The sequence below is a fragment of the Dryas octopetala genome, chromosome 1 (assembly GCF_963921425.1).
Source record: "Dryas octopetala chromosome 1, drDryOcto1.1, whole genome shotgun sequence".
Taxonomy (NCBI): Eukaryota; Viridiplantae; Streptophyta; class Magnoliopsida; order Rosales; family Rosaceae; genus Dryas; species Dryas octopetala.
In genome coordinates this window covers 13,388,027-13,411,534 of record NC_141366.1, presented here as the reverse complement: position 1 = coordinate 13,411,534, position 23,508 = coordinate 13,388,027, and the positions used below count along the sequence as shown (strand labels likewise).

At 35.3% G+C, this 23,508-nt stretch overlaps 3 protein-coding genes and 1 non-coding gene across 8 annotated transcripts; 2 read left to right on the top strand and 2 right to left on the bottom strand.

Annotated features, from left to right (window-relative positions):
- Positions 1–2,321: 2,321 nt before the first annotated feature.
- On the bottom strand, positions 2,322–2,393 carry TRNAC-GCA (transfer RNA cysteine (anticodon GCA)). The gene has a single exon. It is a non-coding gene; the product is annotated as a tRNA-Cys (tRNA).
- Positions 2,394–2,998: 605 nt separating this feature from the next.
- On the top strand, positions 2,999–11,439 carry MRE11 (DNA repair and meiosis protein (Mre11)). Of its 4 annotated transcripts, none has more exons than XM_086245935.1 (24): positions 2,999–3,134; positions 3,671–3,711; positions 4,112–4,247; positions 4,483–4,640; positions 4,905–4,995; positions 5,800–5,919; positions 6,011–6,079; positions 6,172–6,263; positions 6,450–6,552; positions 6,720–6,827; positions 6,930–6,992; positions 7,061–7,132; positions 7,242–7,319; positions 7,531–7,593; positions 7,686–7,746; positions 8,214–8,296; positions 8,688–8,801; positions 8,939–9,016; positions 9,488–9,559; positions 9,696–9,946; positions 10,198–10,318; positions 10,602–10,793; positions 10,915–10,943; positions 11,061–11,439. In XM_086245935.1, exons 2-24 carry the CDS (start codon positions 3,695–3,697, stop codon positions 11,086–11,088), a joined length of 2,199 nt encoding a protein of 732 aa, XP_086102061.1. In that variant the 5' UTR covers positions 2,999–3,134; positions 3,671–3,694; the 3' UTR covers positions 11,089–11,439. The 4 variants fall into 4 exon arrangements, with proteins under 4 accessions (XP_086102061.1, XP_086102063.1, XP_086102064.1 ...); XM_086245937.1 differs by having other exon boundaries at positions 10,915–10,980; XM_086245938.1 differs by having other exon boundaries at positions 10,915–10,980; positions 11,056–11,439.
- A 926-nt stretch (positions 11,440–12,365) lies between these two features.
- LOC147298117 (uncharacterized) lies at positions 12,366–15,690 on the bottom strand. Of its 2 annotated transcripts, none has more exons than XM_086256825.1 (5): positions 15,420–15,690; positions 14,705–14,769; positions 14,551–14,580; positions 13,289–14,435; positions 12,366–12,589 (listed from the first exon to the last, which is right to left on the bottom strand). In XM_086256825.1, the coding sequence occupies exons 1-5, from the start codon at positions 15,594–15,596 to the stop codon at positions 12,521–12,523; spliced, it is 1,488 nt and encodes a 495-aa protein (XP_086112951.1). In that variant the 5' UTR covers positions 15,597–15,690; the 3' UTR covers positions 12,366–12,520. The 2 variants fall into 2 exon arrangements, with proteins under 2 accessions (XP_086112951.1, XP_086112960.1); XM_086256834.1 differs by having other exon boundaries at positions 12,541–12,674.
- An 822-nt stretch (positions 15,691–16,512) lies between these two features.
- On the top strand, positions 16,513–17,910 carry LHCB3 (light-harvesting chlorophyll B-binding protein 3). Its single transcript, XM_086235430.1, has 3 exons — positions 16,513–16,781; positions 16,893–17,054; positions 17,307–17,910. The coding sequence occupies exons 1-3, from the start codon at positions 16,644–16,646 to the stop codon at positions 17,814–17,816; spliced, it is 810 nt and encodes a 269-aa protein (XP_086091556.1). The 5' UTR covers positions 16,513–16,643; the 3' UTR covers positions 17,817–17,910.
- The last annotated feature ends 5,598 nt before the right edge of the window (positions 17,911–23,508 follow it).

The window sequence follows — 23,508 nt, the reverse complement described above, 5'->3', positions numbered from 1 at the left end:
ACAAAAAATCAAATAAATCAGAAATCATTGAATCAAACTATTATTAAGCTAATTGTGCTAAGAAAATGAACGAACACACTTTTTTTATAAAACCTTGAAATTATTGTGATGACAATTAAATGGCTAAATAATTTTTGATTTGGTTAATTTTTTGCAAGGTTGATATTTGAATGAGGATCTAAAAAATGAACGGTTTCAATTATAAAATCACATTGTGTAGTAGGCTGAAATGGTTGATTAGTGTCATATTATTTTACTAACTGGTTAACTTTAGAGCATTTTTTGTGTATATATATATATCACATTATAAAATGTGTCTTAGATTAAGTGTTTTAATGAATCTATTTAATTTATGGATTTTTTTTTTTGATGGGAGAATAACGACATTTAAAGAATGACACAATTTAAAAACAAATTAACATTTAATTACATAATGATGCAATTTGTAGAAAGTAGAGAATTAATGAAATATTATTATTTTTCGTGTACCATGATTTTAAATATAGGGTTTAGCTATTAAAAAAAAAGTAATAGTATTAGACTCTTAAAAGATATAATTCAATGGATTAATATCCAAATGACCCTATATTGAAGTACGTACTGTAACATCACATTCAAGTACGAACAAGACATGATTCACATTCGAGTGGGCAGTACGTGCTAGTAGCATAATAGAAGGAAAAGAAGATTTCCAAAATATTTAATGTAATAATAATTATTAATAATGAGCCATACGAATAATTGAAATTAATCAGTTGCCTGTCAAACGTCATTGGACATTTGGACCACATCATTGATGGTATAATACCAAGAATATATCACCCATATATGATTCCATCTATATATATTCAAAGCTGCTAAAATGGACTTCTAATAAATTCATGTCCATTGCTACAATGCTACTTGAATTCAATATTTTAGAATATGTAGAGAGAGTATATTTTCAATTGCTGAGCGTGGCCTCATGAATTATGATAAGTTGGTATTTGCATTCATTTATATACTAATGTGATCATCATTAATTAACTACATTAATCAAGTACAATAAGAATTATCAACTATCTATTGGCTTTCTTAGCAAAATATATATTTGAGGTTCATTCCATCTTTCCTTCCCTTAATGGTTTCCCCTCTATTTGTTTTTTAACTAATTGTTGTACTTGTGCCTCAAACCACGTTGTTATGAACAATGTCACTTAATTAAAAAGATTATGCCAAGATTAAGCCAGCAAAACACATAACCTCTCCCGATTCACCAGCCAAGCCATCACTCGTAATTAATTCCTTTCCCACACTTCCTCCTTTCTCCAACTCCACCACAGTCTGCAATTGCTCGATCGTTCATATCTTTCCTACAATTAAAAATTCTTAGATCTGCCACTAATTACGTACACACGTCATTTGTAATATATTATTAAAATTAAATCTCTTTATTATTTGATATATGGGAAATGGTAAATACATCGTTATTATTTAGAAAATATATTGGCCAACCAGTTGCAATGATAATATGGTAGTGGGACATCTGATAATTGAAGGAAAATAAATGAAGGAATTAATAAATATACCGTTTGGTATCCTACTCAAATTTTTTTTTTTTTCAAAAATTAAGATTTTTTTTTTAAATGTGAGTTTTCAAAATCAATTTTTAAAATTTGAAAACGTGTTTTGTATGAAATTTGAAAACAATTTTTAAATTTAAAAAATGATGACATCTAAGAAAAAAGGAAGTGTAAAAAAAAATTGAGAAAAACGATGTTTTATCATTTTTAAAAAGAGGCATGTTTTTGAATTTTTTTAAAATTATTTTTAAAAATGATCTACCAAACACGTTTTCTTGACTAAAACTTATTTTTTTATTTTTGAAAACAAAAAATAATTTTTGAATAGGCCCTTAGAATCCCACATGACCAATGTTGCAAATGTGTTTGGCTGCATTCGGCCTCATCAAGTCATCAGCACTTGTTTGTTTGTAAGCGTTCACATGCAGCTTCCTATGGATGGTTGTCCATTCATCCGTACATTTTTCTAGAGTAAAAACAAATTTAGGAATCTGAATCTCATCCTTCCTTTTTTTTTTTTTTTTTCCACAATACACAAATTTGATTATCCAGCACAAAAATAAAAATAAAAATTTATGCTGAAAATTAAGAAAAACCCTAAGCAGGTCCCTTTTCCTACATATGATTAATTAGATAACTTAAGACTAGGGGTGATATTCTTTCTATTAATTGATGCATTTAATTTCATACCAAAATAAATTATGCATTTAATTTTGCTAAAAGAATAGGTATAAATAAAAACTTTCAAAATGAATACTGAGGGCCCAACCGGGTTCGAACCGGTGACCTCTTGATCTGCAGTCAAATGCTCTACCACTGAGCTATGGACCCAATATTAATATTTTTGAAAATTTTTCTATTCATTACTTTATTAAAATAGAAATTAAATAGATAAAAATGGAAAGTTTCACAATTTTTGTGAACAATAAAGCTTTATACACAAATGAAATTTCAGTTTCCAAGCTTGATAGCGCAAGCCTGTGACCAAATAGGACCATTAAGTGGGTTGAATATGGTGCTTATCTTGTACATGATTCTAACTGAAAATGAAATGTGGATTGCTAATTTTGTGTAGAAAAATTATAAATTTAATAATTTTAACAATCGTTATAAAATAAAATTCCTGTATAAATCTTCATGAAAAATAATTTTGTATAGATTATACTATTATAGGGTGGATTGAACCTAAATTCTGTACTTTCGCCAAACTCATCCCATGCATGTCACTTGAGTTAAATAACTTAAATCTTAATCGCATGTATAAATTTATTTTACAAAATTTACAAGTAATATAACTTGGTCCTTGACAATTGACTTGCCCAATCTAGACTCAGGCCATTTTTTTTCTTTTTAAGCCCAATGGGCCTAAACAAAACTGGGACACAATTGTCAATAGCTGAAAATAGCAGGGTACAAAATACCATGCCACCGTTCCCGTTCCCGTTCCCGTTTTTCCAGTCTCTTCGCTCTGCTTTTAAAATTCCCCGCCACCAGTTCCCTTTTCCGTTTCTAAGTCTCGCTGACTCGGCTTTTGCACTGACGTTCACATTCCTATTCAGAACTGTAGCAGAGGTAATCGTCTCTCATTCTTTGTTTGGTTACCGAGAAAATGAAAACAAAAAGAAAAAAAAATCTCGGTATTTTTTCATGAAACGGTTCGATGAATTTCTTACTATTTTTTTTTTGGTCTGAGTTGAATTCTTACTATAGGATTTTAATTTTTGTTTCCTTTTATTTTTCACACATTTTCTCAGCAGCTAAAGCATTACTTTTTTTACTCTTATTTTGGCTTTCTTCTTCTTCTTTACACTTGTTGATTTTGTGTACTTGTGCTGATAAACCCTGTACTAGGGTTTTTGTGATTTCACCTGAGCCTTTTGAATTTATTTCTCAATGGAAAATTGAAACATTGGGTTTCGGTTCATTTATTCTAACATTTTTAGCAAATGCATTCATTGAAATTGAAATTTTGTCCTTTCTTTTTGTTTTTTTTTTGGATTTTAAATTGAAATTGGGTGGTGGAGATAATGGCATGAGTAAAATTAAATTCTAGTTGAAATTGGAGCTTCATTAGCTATAACACTTTTGTGGTTTTGCACATGTTGTAGGTTTAAATAGTAGCAACTATCAGCATGGGAGACTTGTCAAGGTAAAACCTGACTGCTCTTAATATCTTTGTACCTAGTACTATGTTAAGGAAGCTCTTGGTGGAGGAACGTGCTTTTTCTTTGGTTAAACCCACAGATTGAGTAGGTGTTCTATAGTAAGCTTCTTAAAGTATTGCCACTTACCATAATGCTATGTTTAATGTGAGAACTTCCCTCGTTTGAAACTAAAAACAGAAAAAAAAAAAAATGCGGTGGGGCATACCCCAGTTGCTAATCACACTTCTCCTCTTAAGAAGGATCCCACGTTTAAAATCCCCCTCCCCCACTGTTGTAACTGATTAAAAAAAAAAACATAAAATAGGAGACTCTTTTTGGTTAGACCTTTCAGATTTGCTGGACAAAAGTTATTTCTGTTGTTATGTATAACAAATGCGTTTTCAGGGAGGAATTTAGTAATACACTTCGAATACTTGTTGCTACGGACTGCCATCTGGGCTATATGGAAAAGGATGAAATACGGCGGCATGATTCGTTCCAGGCATTTGATGAGATATGCTCAATAGCAGAACAAAAGAATGTAGTGGCTAATTTTCCCTTTTAGCTGTATTTGTAGTATCACTCAATGCAATACCACTTTTCCAGTGTGGATTGTTTCCCTTCTTTTATTCCTTTCAATTTCAAGTCCACATCTGGAGAAATATTGTATTGCAAAGCCCTATTCAATTGAACCCGTTTCCTTCTACTTTCTGTGTGAACTTATGATTTTAACCAAACATATTTATGCACACATTTTGACATTTATCTGCTATCAGGTGGATTTTTTGCTTCTTGGTGGTGATCTGTTCCATGAGAATAAGCCCTCAAGGTCAACACTAGTTAAGGCCATTGAGATTCTCCGTCGTCATTGCCTCAATGATCAGCCAGTGCAGTTCCAAGTTGTTAGCGACCAGACTGTGAATTTTCCAAATACGTAATTGCTTAAATGCACGTTTGTTTTTTGGCATGCCTAAGTTGACCTTTGATTTAGAACCCTGTATAGCCATGAGCTGTACAATAGGAATAAAACTTTCCTGTGCTGTTGAGTTGTAGGACTAAAAAATCTACTTTTTTATTGTAATGCGAGTTTGCATTGATTTTTATTTCAGAATCCTTGTTTTTTTGTATAAAATTCAGGGATGCTATTATGGTACAGAAATGCACCCATCAGTTTATAACAACATGCTTGTTTTAACAGATTTGGTCATGTAAATTATGAAGACCCTCACTTCAATGTTGGCTTGCCAGTGTTTAGTATTCATGGAAATCATGACGATCCTGCTGGAGTGGTATGAATTTTTTTGGTAAAATTGTGTGTGCATTTGGTTTTTTTTTTTTTTCATTATCAATGCTTTTGATCAGAAATACTTTTAAAGCCATGGTTGTAAGATTTTGTTAATAAGAAATTTTCATCCTATATATTTTTTTGCTTAAACCTTAATATGCTGCAAATGCAAAATAGTTCACTGGTCAAATTTGTTGGTTGTAAATGTAATAGGTGAGGTTCTAGTTTCCATGGGAATCAATTTAGAAGCCTCATCAGCTGTGCAAAAAAAAAAAACCTTAGAAGCCTCATCAGCAAATTCAAACATACATTTGCTGTAGTGAGGTGTTTTCTTAATATACAGATTTACAGTTAGTAAAGGATTTGAATGGTCTTCTGTGAAGATCTTATGAAAAAATAAGCTTAACGGTAATACATCTGCATCTAAATTGACCATGTTTAGGAACCATGAGACAAGAACCCTTAAAAACGAATCAATGTTAAAAGCTTACCAGTTTTTGTTGTCTTCTGTTCTTTTATATCCAACTACTATTACCTTCAGTGGGGAGATTAAAAAAATGAGTGTGTGAGAGAGAGAGGGTAGTTGATACTTTGGAAAATGTTTCCAGGGCTTGCATTTCTTTTAAACTCCCAACTAGAAGAATATTTTCTTTGGAAATAACAGTTTTATTATTCCCAGAAAGAGAGCAAGGAGCCCCTCTTTGGTACTTCCATACATATGTTGCATTTATCAATTTTCTCAATGTGTTTGCTCTAGCTGTTCTTAGTACAATGAATTTGTAGTTCTTAATGTTGTGACTATTGACAGGATAACCTTTCTGCTGTTGATATTCTCTCAGCATGCAATCTTGTAAACTATTTTGGGAAAATGGTTCTTGGGGGTTCTGGAGTAGGTCAGATCACTCTGTGCCCTATTCTTATGAGGAAGGTTCGTCTAACCTTTAGATATGATAAATAGCAGGCTTGAGAGTATTTTAGCTCTTTTTGTTTGCAAGCCTATAACTCCATCTGGATTGTAGGGTACAACAGCTGTAGCTCTCTATGGTCTTGGAAACATTAGAGATGAACGGCTCAACAGAATGTTTCAGGTATTTTATGTGGGGCTTCTGCTTTCTGCTTTCTGCTGTTTACTTGCAGACTTTATGTGGAATCACAGATATGTTGGGTATTCATATTTCAGACACCACATGCTGTTCAATGGATGAGACCTGAAGGTCAAGAAGGGTTGGAAGTTTCAGACTGGTTCAACATTCTGGTGCTTCATCAGAACAGGTTTTGTGTGTGTGTGTGTGTGTGTGTGTGTGTGTGTGAAAGAGAGAGAGAGAGAGAGAGAGAGAGAATTTATTCATGCTTGAAGGAAGAATGCTGATTTATGTAAAAATTTCCTTTGATTTTGGTTTAAACCTGAAGTTGTCCAGTCTTCCTAACTGCGAAGTTATCTTATAATGCCATCTGCAGAGTGAAGACAAACCCAAAAAATGCCATAAATGAACACTTTTTACCACGCTTCCTGGATTTCGTAGTGTGGGGACACGAACATGAATGCCTTGTGGATCCTCAGGTGCCAATGAATATTGCTTCTTCCCATGCAACACGCATATATGCATGCTTGCACACACAAGCTTGAGCGTGTGTCTGTGAGCGTGTCCATGTCTGGGTGTGTATTTTTGCTTTGGTTGGGGGGTTCTTAGTTCTTACAGAATTAGACATGGATTTTGCTTTTGACAGGAAGTTCCAGGGATGGGATTTCACATTACACAACCTGGTTCTTCAGTTGCAACATCACTGATTGATGGAGAATCAAAGCCAAAGCATGTGCTTCTCTTAGAAATCAAGGTTATCCATAAATCAATCTTTAGATGTATTTTTCCACAAAGCTGCATCTTTTGGTCTTTTTTATTTCCAAACTGTGTTTGATATTGATACACAAAAATGTAGGGGAATCAATATCGTCCAACCAAGATTCCTTTGACGTCAGTGAGGCCTTTTGAATACACAGAGGTGATTCAATGTTTACCTTTTTCTATATATTGCAACTTTTGGTGAATAACTAAATTTATTTGATCCAGGTCGTATTAAAGGACGAATCTGAGATTGATTCCAATGATCAAAATTCAATTCTTGAACACTTAGACAAAGTGGTAAGTTTAATTGACAAGTAATATTGGACTGTCTTGGTTTCTTTTGCCTTGTATTATATGCCCTGATGCATGTGCTATATGATGATAATATATCTTTGAATTTGTTTAGGTTCAATCTCTGATAGAGAAATCTAGGAACAATGCTGTTAACAGATCACAGCACAAACTTCCATTAGTCCGAATAAAGGTAATATTTCCATATCAGGTGAAGATGGTGGTACTGTCAATGGCGGTCCTGATATTTGCACCCTCGTATCTCGCTTAGTTTTTTCTCATATCCCATTTCTTGCCTCTGGACCTACAAAATATTTGTGCATATATTTATGGTGGTTTGTCTCAGATGTATCTTTAACCCCCCTTCTAGTGTCACCAATTGACTTCTGTGGCTTATTTGGCAGGTAGACTATTCTGGATTTATGACAATAAATCCTCAAAGATTTGGACAGAAGTATGTGGGGAAGGTACCTTCACTCCAATCTTAGATCAGTAAGGACTAATTTTTGTTGAGTATCACATCTGAGAAAAAAATTATTGTTATTCTAATGACTTTTAGGTTGCGAACCCACAAGACATTCTTATATTTTCAAAGGCTTCAAAAAAGGGTCGGGGCGAAGGTATCAATCACACTAGTAAATTTTGCATTGGTTGATTCTTTACTTTTACTCCATCACTTTATTTAGTTTTGAACCACAGGTAACTTGGTAAGTTGCGAGATGTTTTTCATGTTAACCTGATAAGTCAATTGTATCAACACAACCCCAAAAATTAAATCTTAGTGTTGGCAACAGTCTAAGGACTTTCACATACTAATTTTACAATTTAGTTAAGTTATATCTCAAGACAGTGAAAGTAATGGTAAGAAAACTTGATGGATTTTGTACTTTGTGGTTGAATTTTACTGTTTGAACTTCTTTGGGTTACTAATTCTGGTGCTCCTACATCACTTTAACTGTGGAATCTTTTATCATAATCAAGTTTCTGACCTTTTTTTTTGTTTTTTTCCCAGAACTTCAATGTTGATATGCTAAAAGAAGTGTTGTAGGTTTATTTGATTATTTATTTATTTTTTATTTTGTTGTAGGTAAAATTGATGACTCAGAACGGCTTCGCCCAGAAGAACTAAATCAACAAAACATAGAGGCTTTAGTTGCTGAAAATAATTTGGTATCAACCATCATCTTCCTAACTTTCTTTCATTGCATGTGTTCTGCATATTTCATGCCATCTTGTACTTCTGATCCAGTGAAACGCTAAATTGGCTTGTATACAGAATAGAGTTTGTTAGTTTCTTGTGAATAAACAGTTTGTCAAGTTTTGCTGAGAAACACAAACCTTAAATGAAAACAGAATGTGGTTTGCAACTACCAAATTTCTTCTCAGGCATCTTTGCTAGTTCCAATCGTGGGTTTATTGATTCGAAACTATGATTTTGTTTATGGGTTACTGTTAAAATGGAACTCATGTAACAAATATTGAAAATTATGATAAAGTTACTTACAGCATGATATGTTTTATTTTAAGGCTAAAATTCTCATGACAATATCTGATCATGCAGAAAATGGAGATCCTTCCTGTCAATGATTTGGATGTTGCATTACACAATTTTGTTAGTAAGGACGACAAAATGGCTTTCTATTCTTGCGTGAAATACAATCTTGAAGAAACTCGAGTAAGTGCCTTTTAGACCTGGTTTGTGTAGTTAGAGTGATTTTTTCTTTCTATTTCTAATAATTTCTTCTTGCTTTAATTGTTTATTGTATTTTTTTGAATTATGCTAATAATAACTTCACTTTTCTACTTAAACAGAACAAAATTGCTAAGGATTCAGATACTCTGAAATTTGAAGAGGAAGATTTGATCCTTAAAGTTGGAGAATACTTGGAGGCAAGAATTTTCTAATATATGCTTTTATCATCAAATTAGCTAACAAGTAATACATATGCTAGTCATAGTTTCACAGACACAATTATTTTGCCTTGCTGGGGCCTCAGTGCTGTCATTGAGGTGTAACGTGGCAGGCAGTTCCAATATTTGCAGTCTCCATTTGGTCTCTTGTGACCTCTTGCACTCAGTGTAATTTCATTTATTTCCATGGTTTATTTGTTAGATGTGGAATAAACAAATATATGTGATCCAAAAGGTTAGAATTTTATTCATAAAAGGAGGCCATTTCAACAGAAAAGTCTAGGTATTGGCCAAAGAAAGAAAAACTTCTAGGTATTTAAGGTTTGGGTTATGTAAAAGAAAGTGCTATTCTTCTCTCACCCTCTTGTGGCCTTGCATCACAAGGGCATTTAAGGAAGGCTCACTTCCAATTTACATTGGCCATACATTATATATTGTTTATACCTGCAGGAACGTGTCAAGGAAAGGTCTGCCCACTCTAAGAATAACTCACAATTCCCCTCCAGTGCTCCGTCCTTGGAGGTAATTCTAATTTTAGTCATCTTTCAAGAAATTGCATCAATGATCAACGTGGCATCCATTTCAGCATCTTTTGGGCTGATACATGTGCTGATGTGCTGATTACTACCTGCATTTTAAGCTTCTGTTCTTCATGTAGGATTTCAGAAGTAAAAGTGCTGCCGGAACTGCAAGTGCAGTTTCCTTCAGTGATGATGAAGACACAACACAGATGACTGGCTCAAAGTCTACTGCAAGAGGCCGAAAGGGGTCATCCAAGGCATCTTCTTCGGAAGTTGGTAAGGGTAAAACTTCCACAAGAGGAAGGGGTAGGGGCAGGGGAAGGGGCTCCTCCAGTAACTTGAAGCAGACTACTCTTGATGCAGCTCTTGGATTTCGCCATTCTCAAAGGTTTTTCTTTGACCTTTATTCTAAATTGTAAATTACGAATAAAAATAAATCAGTTTCTATTATACGTGCAAGATGAGAAACATGTGTAGGAAAAAGTATAGTGGTAAGATCTGATGGGTTGTATCATGAGGAAGCATAAGTAGTTGAATGCATGCAGTCAGAAGTATGCTGCACCCTTGGTTTATATTGCATTAATAAGTTGAGACCTTCATGTTGCTAGTGAAGTATATTAGCTAATATTGTTAATGCAGATCTGCATCAGTTGCTGCAAGTGCTGCAGTCCGAAGTATTGCCGATGATGTGGAAGATGTGGATTCTGCTTCAAGTGAAGAGGCAGGGAAATTAGGAATTGAAGAGGTTGATAATAGTTCGGTATGGATTACCTTCTTGCTCAATTCAATGATTAATCTTGGAATTAAATACGTGGTAGCTAATTGAGTGTGCGCAGTCTCTTTCATATGATTTTGCCGAGTCCACTAATACACAACTTCATTTTGCCTTGAGTCAGCCATTATAAAATTTTTCATATACTATCCTAGACAAAAAGAAGAAAAAATCTATTAGATTCTGACACTTTTTATACACGTTCCACACACCAAATCAATGTGGTTTATATTATTTGTTTGATAAGGCAATGTGGTTTATACTATTGAAGGAAAATGATGAAAGTCTTCAAGGTAAAGGACGGAAAAGGGCTGCTCCAAGGGGGAGAGGTGGAGGTTCTATTCAATCCTCTAAGCGTGGAAAGAAATCAGTTAACTCTCCGGTTCATCGAATGCTTATGAACAATGATGATGACGATGATGATGATGAGGATGTGACAAGGAGATGGAAGCCTCAACCTCGGGTTCTTACTTTTTTTACTCTTTCCCTTTTACCTATATATTTTTAAATCAGTGTGAAATAAATAGTATTGTAAATTTTTCTATATTAACGTCTTACAATTTTTTCTTCTCCTTCTTTTGTAGGTCACAAGGAACTATGGCAATCTTAGAAGGTAACAACCATCAAAGTTTCACTCATGCTTCAGCATGGTAGGCCCCACCCTGATGTATTGGTCTCATTTTATGTATATCCACTCTGGTGCATAACTGGTAGGTGTTAAATAGTGCAGAGCTGGGACAAAGACAATCCTTCCATAGAATAGAAGCTTCTGCTTGAAGTCTGGTCAAACTGCTTGACCATGTTTCTTGTGTAAGGTGCAGTGGAGATTCGGGATGTAATTTCATTGTTGGAAGAGTGGATGACAACTTCTGTTGACTTTCTCACTACAAATTGGGTAAGTTTGAGTGATACATGATGCGAGAGATGACGGGGTGTGGCAGAATTTCTTTCTAATAACTTGTAGTTACCATTCGCATTATATCTGTTGAAATTGCAGTTTATTCTATTGAGTGGTCAATTGTAAGTTTAGGTGTTTTTTAATTGGCATTTAAAGTGATTTTGCCAGATGTAATGGGTTTCCAGAAATATGTTTCTTTAAGTCTGTTTTGATGGAATTCATTTGTTTGCCAAATTTTGTTTGTTGACAACAAGCAAAAGTTATGCTTTCATATCTTTGCTAACCCTCGTCAATATAAGAGGGAAAGTAATACTGGATTTAACTGTTTAAGATTGGAGGCCTTGATTTCTCTATCAAATTAACACGAAAATGAAAATGAAAATTAATTTTAAAAGGCCCATTAGATTAGGGGTGGAATTGGTGCGATAACTGAATCGATTCCACAAGATCGACGATCGAACCGCTTGGGGTGGATGGCACAGAAATGGACCAGCACCGAACCGACTATTGTTGGTTATTGAAGTTTCAGGTTTAGTAGGGGTCGATCAACGGTCGGGAGGCAGTGTGATACTGATTTTGGTGTTTCGAGAGGGGTTGTTTCCAACCTATTGCCAATACTGCCCATGGTGGAAATCGCAGTCAAACAATTGACATTTCACAACCAACCACTGAACCGATCGGTTTGGAAGTAGGTCGGCATTGGTTGTTCGGCACAAAATGTCAGCCCTACATTAGATGGTCTTTCTATCTCTAAATGGATTATTCTTTTCTAAATTAAAAATTTGGGATTTTTTAGATTGTAAGCAAATTGATTTTAGGTACCAAATTGACAATTGCTTGTCAGAATTGTCCTATTGCAGAGACCAAATTGGTAATTTTCAAATCAAATGAATCAATCCAAGAAATTGGGTTTGAAAAGATCTGGTTCTTAAAGCAAAAGAAATCCCGTTATTAAAACTCTAGTTGAAGGAAGCATGTTGCTAGAGATAGAATAAGTATGGTAAATAATAAAAAAATTGACAGGATCTAAAGGGCCTGGTGTCATTTTTCGAAAGACTGTTTTTTAGCTTGAATTTTTTTTTTTTTTTTTTTTTTGTCTTTGTGGAGTATAGGAAGAGAATTTCAATTTAGAGAATCGCTGTAATTTTCATGAGATGAATAGAAGAGAAGACAAGGTTTTACAAGTGACATGCTCAACACATTGGTATTCTCTATAACATCTATCCGCCCCTCTTAGTCTCTTCTAAGTTTTCCGGTGCATACAGATCCGTAGGCTGCAGTGCACTAGTCTCTCATCTGAAAGGGGGCCTCTCGGAAACATCCTTCAGGTTTACCCAATGGTTCTGACTGCTGACTTTTCCCTGCTCAAAAGTTCAACGATATCAGATTTTAAGTGAAAATGCCTTAAAATTAGTACAAAAGCCCCTTTATAGAGTTTTGAACAACCTGCAATTAATCAGCAAAACACCAGATAATAAGGTGATATCATATTGTATTATGGAACATAAGTTTAATTAGAGAAATCTAATTAGTAACCACAAAACTAAGAATGATGAGAGAAATTGCATATGTTTAGAGTTTAGACAATAAGTAGCCTAGCAATATCAACTAAGATCACTGTCCAAAACATGATACTCCAGTCTATATGGCAGCACATATAAAAGTCCAATGAGATTCGTCTAATTCAAAAGAAATGGCACGAATGGTACATCGAGAGGAGGAGACTATGGATTTTTACATGGCCAATCCAAACTAGACCATGAAAATTAATACAAATTATTTGACTATGCAGGTGATGTTTATAACTGATAAGTCCTAAAGAGCTACTGATTCTCTGAATTGAGTCAGCATTTCCAGAGCTTTTCTCTTAGGTATTTAACCGATTACTTTCCATACTAGCTTATCTGAAAATTGATTTATTTTCAGTCAAACACTGAAAGTCAAAAGAGTTGTTTTTCTCTAAAGACTTCATATAGAGAGAAGGATGAAAATTTTGATGCTTATCAGCCAAGGCAAAAAGGTAACAATGGACCAGTGTAATTGAAAATTTACTTATGTACCTTTCCAGCCAGTCCTCTTTTGCCATTCCCTTGCAGAATGCTCTCTTTTGTCGCTTTCTGACCTCTAACCATCATTACAGCAGCTACGTCTTTGCTATTGCATTTCTGACTTCCAGCTGGTATCCCTTTAACATTCTCTTTTCCAGATTCAGCCAATCTGTAAGATCCACCAACTACTGGTTTCTCCTTATATTTTACAGTAGCAGTAATTGACTTCTTTTCATTAACTCTAACTGGCTCCAAAGGTTTCCTTTTAAGAGTCTGAACTTGAACCCTTGGTTTTGCAGCATCCTGGTGGGTTGACATTGCAACATTAGGCCCCATTCTGTAGTTAGAAGTCCCTCGCTCAATCTTATGAGTAGATGTCTTGGATACTTTAGAAAAAATTATTTTGTCCTTGGCTGCATAAGTGCTTCTAGCCACATTCCTGCTATCTGGTGTTCTTTCTTTGTACTGTATTGATGTAGATGTTGAACTCTTGACATCAGAACAAGGATTTGAAGATGACCCCACACTAGACTTGCTGGATGAAGACTTACGGCCTCTTGATTGCCTTCTATCACCATTAATTTCAACTCTAGATGCTTTTCTTGTAACACAGCTTTTCCTCATACCAGTCTTTATGACTGCCAAAATCCCACTCGTTTGATTTAGAGCCCAACTTGATTTCTCCATATTCTGTTGTTGCTGCTGACCTCTCTCAGATGTAATGGCGCTTGTTGTATTGCTTTCATCTGCCTTGTTTGTCATAATGCTCAAACTACATGTTGAATCCCCACTAGAAGATATAGGCTTAGAGCAATTTGGTATGCCATTTCCAGTTAAACTGCTTTTGCAAACCCAACTTGATTTTGAACCGGAAGTTCCTTTGAAATGTATAAAGCTTGATTTGGATTTCATCTTATCACTAGACCCTGAATTCACGCAGGAAGATGTCCCACTCAGAGCATTGACCGGGTGGTGCTTATCTAATGACAAATCCTGGTTGTCCCCTCCCCATTTATTGCTTACATAGTTTTTGCCTCTTGACTTAGAGACAGAAGATGGAAGCATGGGAGAAGATGGTCCTAGTAAGTCAAAGGCAGTACCCTCCTCACCAGAATGAGAAAATGCAGCCTTCAACTGGAGAGAAGAACATTGGTGGAACCTAATAATTCCATCAAATTACTATAGCTCAGCATTCTTATTTCAAAGACAAGCATTCTAACCCAAAATAGAAAAAAAAAAAAAAACACTTAATTCAAGGGGAAAAGGATGCTTACGGGTGACTTCTGTAAAACCACTCACCATCACTGCAATGTATCCAAAAAAGAAAGATTAAATGACATCACATAATAATTTTGAATTATTTTTCTGAAAAAAGAAACATGGGAGCTTTACTTGATAATATCTTATAACTGATTACATAGAACTCACATATCTTGGTGGTTAGAGTTGGCTTCTAATCTGAGATCCACCCACATAGGCGCTTCAATTTCTTCCTGTATTAATCAGCAAAGAAAGAAGTAAATGTTAATTGTAATCTAGTAAACTTCAGAAATTGCATGAAATAAAAGAGATTGCAAGTTAATTCCAATATAGTGGGGTTTTAAAAAGATCTACTCCAAATCCTTTTCTATTCCCACATTTTGTAAACAAAGAATCAGAACGCAATTAACTCAGAAATGACAGCCGGACATAGATGCAGAAAGACAATTATAATCACGAGACCGCTCAGTTGATTAGGAATGTTTGGTTGCTAAGAGAATGTGGAATGAGGAAAAGAAATGGAAGGCAAGGGAAAACATAAACATGAATAAAGAATGCAACATTCAATACGAAAACGAGGAAACCCAAAGAAATTAAGGAAATAGAACAAACCCAGAAATTGAAAACAATTATAAGCTAAAATAAAGCCTAGTTAGAAAGAATTGAACCAGAAATGAGACTAAAGAGATCAAATTCAATAACCTCGACAAGACGACCAACATTTCAGACAAACCAGATATGAAATAAATCCAATAACATTTGAAAAGCAAAACATAAATAAATAAATAAAACTCAAGCTTTCATACCCAAGAATCCATATTTCTAAACCCATAAACACCACCAAAAACACCACAAACAAGTTCAAGAAAGAGGACATTTTTACCAGAAAAGCCCAATGATCATTGTTGCTATCCTTAAGAAGCTTATTCATGTCTTCTTGAACCTCTTTCTGACTTTCTGCTATGCAAAGAATCCTCCAAAAGCCTCGGACGAATGGGCTCCTCCTATGAACATTTAATCTTCCATTTTCTTCTGTTTGGCGATTTGGAAGCAACAGCATGAATTTTCTACTTTCACGGCCGCGAACCCACAACGACGTCGTATCCTTGTTGGACGGCTGAGATTACTCCGCACCTCCTGGATGGCGCATGTTATTGTACTATCCCACGAAGCTCAAACCTCTCGACCGTTTGTGGCATTTAAGTGTCTAATTATACTCCCAAATCTATTTTTCAAGTGTCTAATTTAAATAATTTTGCCTTTTAAATTATATTTACAAACCAAAAAATAAAAAATAAAAAGAAGAAAAACAAAAATTGCACTTTTTTTTTAATGAAACAAAATTGTTTTATCTACATAATTTTGCCTCTAAATTAGAATTAAAAAATTAAAAGGGTGCTTTATCTAAATAATTTTATCCCTAAATTAGTCTTGAAAAATTTTAAAAAGAAAAAAAATGTGTTCTATCTGAATAAGCTTTCCTTGAATTAAATCTCAATTAAAAAAAAAGTTTTTAAATTGTTAATTATATGAATTGACCAAAATACCCTTTGAATTAACAGAAAATTTAACAAAACTTAACATTAGGTGCTATATTGTTACATGACTGTAAAAAGGTTTTTTTTTTTTTTTGGTAGTATATCTTCATACCCCTTATAATTTGATTATAAGGGATATTGGTGCAAAATACCCTTTTCAGAATTACTAGAAGTGCTACATGTTATTCAAGGTCGCAAGCAAAGGTCGCATGCCCCATCAATCTGAGACATCCAGTCACAACCACCACTGATGGAACCATCAGCAATGTGCCATAGGCCCCAACCCAATAAAAAACCAAATCTATCATCTATGTGTGCCACACGGTGAAAATTTTCCCAGCAAAATAAGATAATATGTGGATAGAAAGATATAAGTTGGAGATACTTAAAATCCGTTGGAGCCTGCTCATTGGTTGACTCAAACCTCAGAATCCCCACCACTGCTTCCCACTCCTGCATTTTCATCCACCCATAGCTCCCTTAATTTCTACACAGCCCAAGCCTGCAATTCATTCCCAGCTCATCAGAATACAAAGTACTCAACTGAATTAACTGAAAGCTTGAAAGTCATGGCCTCAATGCTAATGGCAGCAACTGCTAGCTCCAGCACTCTTCTTAGACCAACCCCATTTCTTGGCCAAATCAGAGGACCAAGTTCCAACACTCTTAGAGATGTTGTCCAAGTGGGAAGTGGGAAATACACCATGGTATGTATACATGTTCTAAACTCTCTTTGTAATTGGTTTGGTGTTTATTAAGTGGGTGGCTAATTAAGGCTAATATTTTGGGTCTTAATTATTTGCTTGTGGCATGAATAGGGAAATGAATTGTGGTATGGACCAGACAGAGTGAAGTACTTGGGACCCTTTTCTGCTCAGACTCCTTCATACCTGACCGGAGAATTCCCCGGCGATTACGGATGGGACACTGCAGGGTTGTCGGCCGATCCAGAGGCCTTTGCCAAAAACAGGGCTCTTGAGGTACTATTATTTCATCATGCACTAGTGTTATTTCTTTGTCTCATCAGTGGCCAATTTTGCTTCACAACTACCTAACCTAAATAACCCAAGTACATACAAAAGATAGAGAGAAACAATGAATGGAAACATGAAAAGATGTTCTCTTGTCACACAATCTGACAAGTCAATAGAGAATCAAAACCAATGATTAAGAAGAATATGTTTGATGAATGTCCGATTCACAATCTGACAACATAACATATCAAACTTTAGGTGATCCACGCGAGATGGGCCATGCTCGGAGCACTAGGCTGTATCACCCCAGAAGTCCTTGAGAAATGGGTGAGAGTGGACTTCAAAGAACCAATCTGGTTCAAAGCAGGAGCTCAAATTTTCTCAGAAGGTGGGCTTGACTATCTGGGCAACCCCAACCTTGTCCATGCTCAGAGCATACTAGCAGTTCTTGGATTCCAAGTCCTTATGATGGGCCTTGTTGAGGGGTTCCGGATCAACGGCCTGGATGGAGTCGGAGAGGGCAATGAGCTCTACCCTGGAGGGCAGTACTTCGACCCACTTGGGCTTGCTGACGACCCAGTCGCATTTGCTGAGCTCAAGGTGAAGGAAATCAAGAATGGCAGGCTGGCCATGTTCTCCATGTTTGGTTTCTTTGTCCAAGCCATTGTCACTGGGAAGGGTCCCCTAGAGAACCTGCTGGACCACCTTGACAACCCTGTGGCCAACAATGCTTGGGTCTACGCCACCAAGTTTGTGCCCGGATCTTAGATTGATCTTGATCAGGCCTCTAATTAATCATGTTTATTGTGAATGGAATGGAATTGAATGGAGAATTTTTATGTAGATTTTAACAGTTTCACTATTGTCAGATTTTAAAAAAATTCACTTTGTGTGGTCTCATGGATGTTAGGGTCAGATGGATTAGAGATAGAATCAGCTTAGAGATTGAAATCAGTTGGAAAATTCAAGGGAGAGTTGAGAAGTTTTCTGCTTCAAAAGCTATGAGAAGGTGTGTGTGTGTGTGGTGGTGAGTACACTAGTCTGTTTGGGTTGGAACATTAGTCTGTGTGGGTGATTAGGTTTTGAATTGCTTTATTAAAATTAAAATTCAAAATTTTTATCAAAGATAACTCAATAATTACTAGATGTGTAATTGAATCTCATTAAACTTATTAGAATTTGATACATAAACTCTAAATCATAAACGATAAATGAGATTTTTAGAAAAGTAATGTAGCCCTAGAGATGTAACTATATCACAATTTGCATATGTAAGTTGGGGGTGATTAGAAAACTCTAAGACACATGGGCTATGAATTAATTACTCTTTCTTTAAAACCAATAGTTAATATAGTTAAAGGACATTATAATATTTCAAAACAAATTGGAAATAAGTTGGGAGACTTATAAACTGCTAGATAAATTAATTCCCAATTTTAATAAAAAAGCTTATATATAATGACATCTCAAGTCATGTTTTGACGTTTTCAAAGACATACCTTAGAGTTTCTCAATCGTTCCTTAGGGCATCTCAAATCATTCATTGAGAATTTTAAATGTTTATATCCTTGATTCATTTCAAATTGTACCTAATAACATCTCAAGTCATGTTTTGACACTTCTAAAGTCATACCCTAAAGTTTCTCAAGTCATGCCTTAGGGCATCTCAAGTGGTTCCTTAGGCATCCCAAGTCGTTCATTGAGAATTTCAGTATGAGTAGACAAGGGTCAGTTTGGCCCCCAAACCATAGACCAGACCAATGCTTTCGAGTTGGTGATTTTTCAGACCAAACCAACCCAATGAAAGTGGAAAAATCGAACCAAACAAAACCAATTAAAGTCAGGTTGGGTTGGTCGGTTTGATCGGTTTGGGTTTGGCCCAAAATACAATTAAAATTTAGGCCTAAATCAGAAATAATGAATGAAACTCTATTTAAGTTATAAAATTAATATGTCTCTATTTTCTAAACTTGAACCCAATTCAGTGCATGTCTGCTTTAATAGTGGAACAAGTACAATCACACGTAAAACAAGAAAGCCATATATATGAAACATTAATATTAATATATAAAAGAACAAAGCCATGTGAAAGATTAATATTAACTTATTATGATATTAAAGAACGCAGGCCAAGAAACTAGGGAAGGTGAGATGAAGTCTCATTGCTTTGAATCTTTGACCATTCTAAACAAGGTGAGATGAGAAACTAGACATGTGAATATTTAATTTAATTTTTTTAATTTTTAGGTCGGGATGGGTTGGGTTTGATCGGTTATTTGGAACCTCAACCTGCTAACCAACCCATTTGAGGTCTGGTTATGAATCGACCTCTTTAAATTGTGTGTTAGAAACTGGACCAACTAAACCCATTTTGGTCGAGTTGGTCGGGTTGCATCGGGTTATGCCTATCTCTAAATTTCAGTTCGTAGCTCGAGACATTTAAATGTTTATACCCATGAATCATGATGCATTTCAAATTTTACCTAGTGACATCCCAAGTTATGTTTTGACACTTCTAAAGTCATATTCTAGAGTTTCTCAAGTCGTGCCTTAGTGCATCCCAAGTCGATCCTTAAGAATTTTAAATGTTTATTCCCTTGATTCATTTCAAATCGTACCTAATGACATCTAAAGTCATGTTTTGACACTTCTAAAGTCATAGCCTATAATTTCTCAAGTCGTGCGTTAGGGCATCTCCAGTCGTTCCTAAGGACATCACAAGTTGTTCCTTAGGGCATCACAAGTCATAGCCTATTGTTTTTTAATTCGTTGCCCGAGGCATTTTAAATGTTTAAACCCTTGATGCATTTCAAATTGTATCTAGTGACATCTCAAGTCATGTTTTGACACTTCTAAGGTCATACCCTAAAGTTTCTCAAGTCGTTCCTTAGGGCATCTTAAGTCGTTCTTTTGGGCATCTCAAGTCGTTCCTTAAGAATTTCAGTTAGCTTGAAGCATTTTAAATGTTCATACTCTTGATGCATTTCAAATTGTATCTAATAACATCTCAAGTCATGTTTTGACACTTCTAAAGGCATACACTAGAGTTTCTTAAGTTGTGCCTCAAGGCATCTTAAGTCGTTCCTTAGGGCATCCCAAGTCGTTCATTAAGAATTTCAATTTGTAGCTCGAGGCATTTTAAATATTTATACTATTGATGCATTTTAATTGTACCTAGTGACATCTCAAGTCATGTTTTGACACTATTAAATTCATACCTTAGAGTTTCTCAAGTCGTGCCTTAGGGCATCTCAAGTCGTTTCTTAGGGTATCTCAAGTCGTTCCTAAAGAATTTCAGTTTGTAGTTCAAGGCATTTTAAATGTTTATATCCTTAATGCATTTCAAATTGTACCTAGTGACATCTCAAGTCATGTTTTCATACTTTTAAATTCATACCCTAGATTTTCTCAAGTCGTGCCTTAGGGCATCTCAAGTCGTTCATAAGGGCATCCCAAGTCGTTTATGAAGAATTTCAATTCGTAATTCGAGACATTTTAAATGTTTATACCCTTGAAGCATTTCAAATTGTAACCAGAGACATCCTAAGTTATGTTTTGACACTTCTAAACTCATACCCTAGAGTTTCACAAGTCGTGCCTTAAGGCATCCCAAGTCGTTTCTTAAGAATTTCAATTTGTAGCTCGAGTCATTTTAAAAGTTTATACCCTTGATGCATTTTATATTGTATCTAGTAATAACTCAAGTCATGTTTTGACACTTCTAAAGGCATACCCTAAATTTTCTTAAGTCGTGTTTTAGAGCATTTCAAGTCGTTTCTAAGGGCATCCCAAGTCGTTCCTTAAGAATTTCAGTTCGTTGCTCAATGCATTTTAAATGTTTATACCCTTGATGCATTTCAAATTATATTTAGTGACATCTTAAGTCATATTTTGACACTTCTAAAGTTACACCCTAAATTTTCTCAAGTCGTGCTTTAGGATATCTCAAGTCGTGCCTTAGGACATCTCAAGTCGTTCCTTAAGGCATCTCAAGTCGTTTCTTACAGCATGCCACGTCATTCCTTAAGAATTTCAGTTAGCTCGAGCCATTTTAAATGTTCATACCCTTGATGCATTTCAAATTGTATCTAGTAACATCTCAAGTCATGTTTTGACACTTCTAAATGCATACCCTAGAGTTTCTCAAGTCGTGCCTTAGGACATCTCAAGTCGTTTCTAAGGGCATCCCAAGTCGTTCCTTAAGAATTTCAGTTCGTAATTCGAGATATTTTAAATGTTTATACCCTTGATGCAATTCAAATTGTAACTAGTGACATCCTAAGTCATGTTTTGACACTTCTTCACTCATACCCTAGAGTTTTACAAGTCGTGTCTTAGGATATATCTTAAGTCGTTCCTTAGGGCATCCCAAGTCGTTCTTTAAGAATTTCAATTTATAGCTCGAGGCATTTTAAATGTTTACACCCTTGATGCATTTCAAATTTTATCTAGTAACATCCCAAGTCATGTTATCACACTTCTAAATGCATACCCTAGAGTTTCTCAGGTCGTAGCTTAGGGAATCTCAAGTCGTTCCTAAGGGCATCCCAAGTTTTTCCTTTAGAATTTCAGTTCGTTGCTCGAGGCATTTCAATTATTTATACCTTTGATGCATTTCAAATTGTATCTAGCGACATCTCAAGTCATGTTTTGACACTTCTAAAGTCCTACCATAAAGTTTCTCAAGTCGTGTCTTAGGGCATCTCAAGTCGTTCCTTTAGGCATCCCAAGTCGTTCCTTAAAAATTTCAGTTAGCTCGAGGAATTTTAAATGTTCATACCCTTGAAGCATTTCAAATTGTATCCACTAACATTCCAAGTCATGTTTTGAACTTCTAAAGGCATACCTTAGAGTTTCTTAAGTTGTGCTTCAGGGCATCTCAAGTCAGTTCTTAGGGCATCTCAAGTCGTTCCTTCAAAATTTCAATTTGTAGCTCGAGGCATTTTAAATGTTTATACCCTTGATGCATTTCAATTGTACCTAGTGACATCTGAAGTCATGTTTTGACACTTTTAAATTCATACCCTATAGTTTTTCAAGTCGTTCTTTAGTGCATCTGAAGTCGTTCCTTAAGACATCTCAAGTCGTTCCTGAAGAATTTCAGTTCGTAATTCGAGGCATTTTAAATGTTTATCCATTGATGCATTTCAAATTGTAACCTATGACATTCTAAGTCATGTTTTAACAATTCTAAACGCATACCTTAGTGTTTCACAAGTCGTGCTTTAAGGCATCTCAAGTCGTTCCTTATGTCATCCAAAGTTGTTCCTTAAGAATTTCAATTTGTACCTCAAGGCATTTTAAATGTTTATACCCTTGATGTATTTCAAATTGTATCTAGTAACATCTCAAGTCTTGTTTTGATACTTTTAAAGGCATACCTTAGAATTTCTCAAGTCGTGTCTTAGGGCATCTCAAGTCGTTCCTAAGGGCATCCCAAGTTGTTCTTTGGGAATTTATGTTCGTTGCTCAAGGCATTTTAAATGTTTATACCCTTGATGCATTTCAAATTGTATCTAGCAACATCTCAAGTCATGTTTTGACACTTCTAAAGTCATACCCTAAAGTTTCTCAAGTCGTGTCTTAGGGCATCTTAAGTCGTTCCTTAAGAATTTCAGTTAGCTCGAGCCATTTTAAATACTCATACCCTTGATGCATTTCAAATTGTATCTAGTAACAACGCAAGTCATGTTTTGACACTTCTAAAGGCATACTCTAGAGTTTCTTAAGTTGTACCTCAGGGCATTTCAAGTCGTTCTTTAGGGCATCCCAAGTCGTTTATTAAGAATTTCAATTTGTAACTCGAGACATTTTAAATGTTTATACCCTTAATGTATTTCAATTGTTCCTACTGACATCTCAAGTCATGTTTTGACACTTTTAAATTTATACCCTAGAATTTCTCAAGTCGTGTCTTAGGGCATCTCAAGTCATTCCTTAGCACATCCCAAGTCGTTCCTGAAAAATTTTAGTTCATAACTCGAGTTATTTTAAAAGTTTATACCCTTGATGCATTTTATATTGTATCTAGTAACAACTCAAGTTATGTTTTGACACTTCTAAAGGCATACCCTAAAGTTTCTCAAGTCGTGTTTTAGGGCATCTCAAGTCGTTTCTAAGGGCATCCCAAGTCATTCCTTGAGAATTTCAGTTCGTTGCTCGAGGCATTTTAAATGTTTATACCCTTGATGCATTTCAAATTGTACCTAGTGACATCTCAAGTCATGTTTTAACACTTTTAAATTCATACCCTAGAGTTTCTCAAGTTGTGCCTTAGGGCATCTCAAGTCGTTCCTTAGGACATCTTATCTCGTTACTGAAGAATTTCAGTTCGTAGTTCGAGGCATTTTAAATGTTTATACTCTTGATGCATTTCAAATTGTAACTAGTGACATCCTAAGTTATGTTTTGACACTTATAAACTCATATCCTAAAGTTGCACAAGTCGTGCCTTAGGACA

What these genes read in the sequence shown, in the direction of transcription:
- MRE11 (XM_086245935.1), top strand. An exon ending in GGCCTTTTGAATACACAGAG is followed by an intron (nt 6,993 to 7,060) that starts GTGATTCAATGT and finishes TATTTGATCCAG; the next exon opens with GTCGTATTAAAGGACGAATC. An exon ending in AAGAGGTTGATAATAGTTCG is followed by an intron (nt 10,319 to 10,601) that starts GTATGGATTACC and finishes ATACTATTGAAG; the next exon opens with GAAAATGATGAAAGTCTTCA.
- LHCB3 (XM_086235430.1), top strand. Translation starts at nt 16,644, where the DNA reads ATGGCCTCAATGCTAATGGCAGCAACTGCTAGCTCCAGCACTCTTCTT. An exon ending in GAAGTGGGAAATACACCATG is followed by an intron (nt 16,782 to 16,892) that starts GTATGTATACAT and finishes TGGCATGAATAG; the next exon opens with GGAAATGAATTGTGGTATGG. An exon ending in CCAAAAACAGGGCTCTTGAG is followed by an intron (nt 17,055 to 17,306) that starts GTACTATTATTT and finishes ATCAAACTTTAG; the next exon opens with GTGATCCACGCGAGATGGGC.
- LOC147298117 (XM_086256825.1), bottom strand. Translation starts at nt 15,596, where the DNA reads ATGCTGTTGCTTCCAAATCGCCAAACAGAAGAAAATGGAAGATTAAAT. An exon ending in ATGATCATTGGGCTTTTCTG is followed by an intron (nt 14,770 to 15,419) that starts GTAAAAATGTCC and finishes TGATTAATACAG; the next exon opens with GAAGAAATTGAAGCGCCTAT. An exon ending in AACTCTAACCACCAAGATAT is followed by an intron (nt 14,581 to 14,704) that starts GTGAGTTCTATG and finishes GATACATTGCAG; the next exon opens with TGATGGTGAGTGGTTTTACA.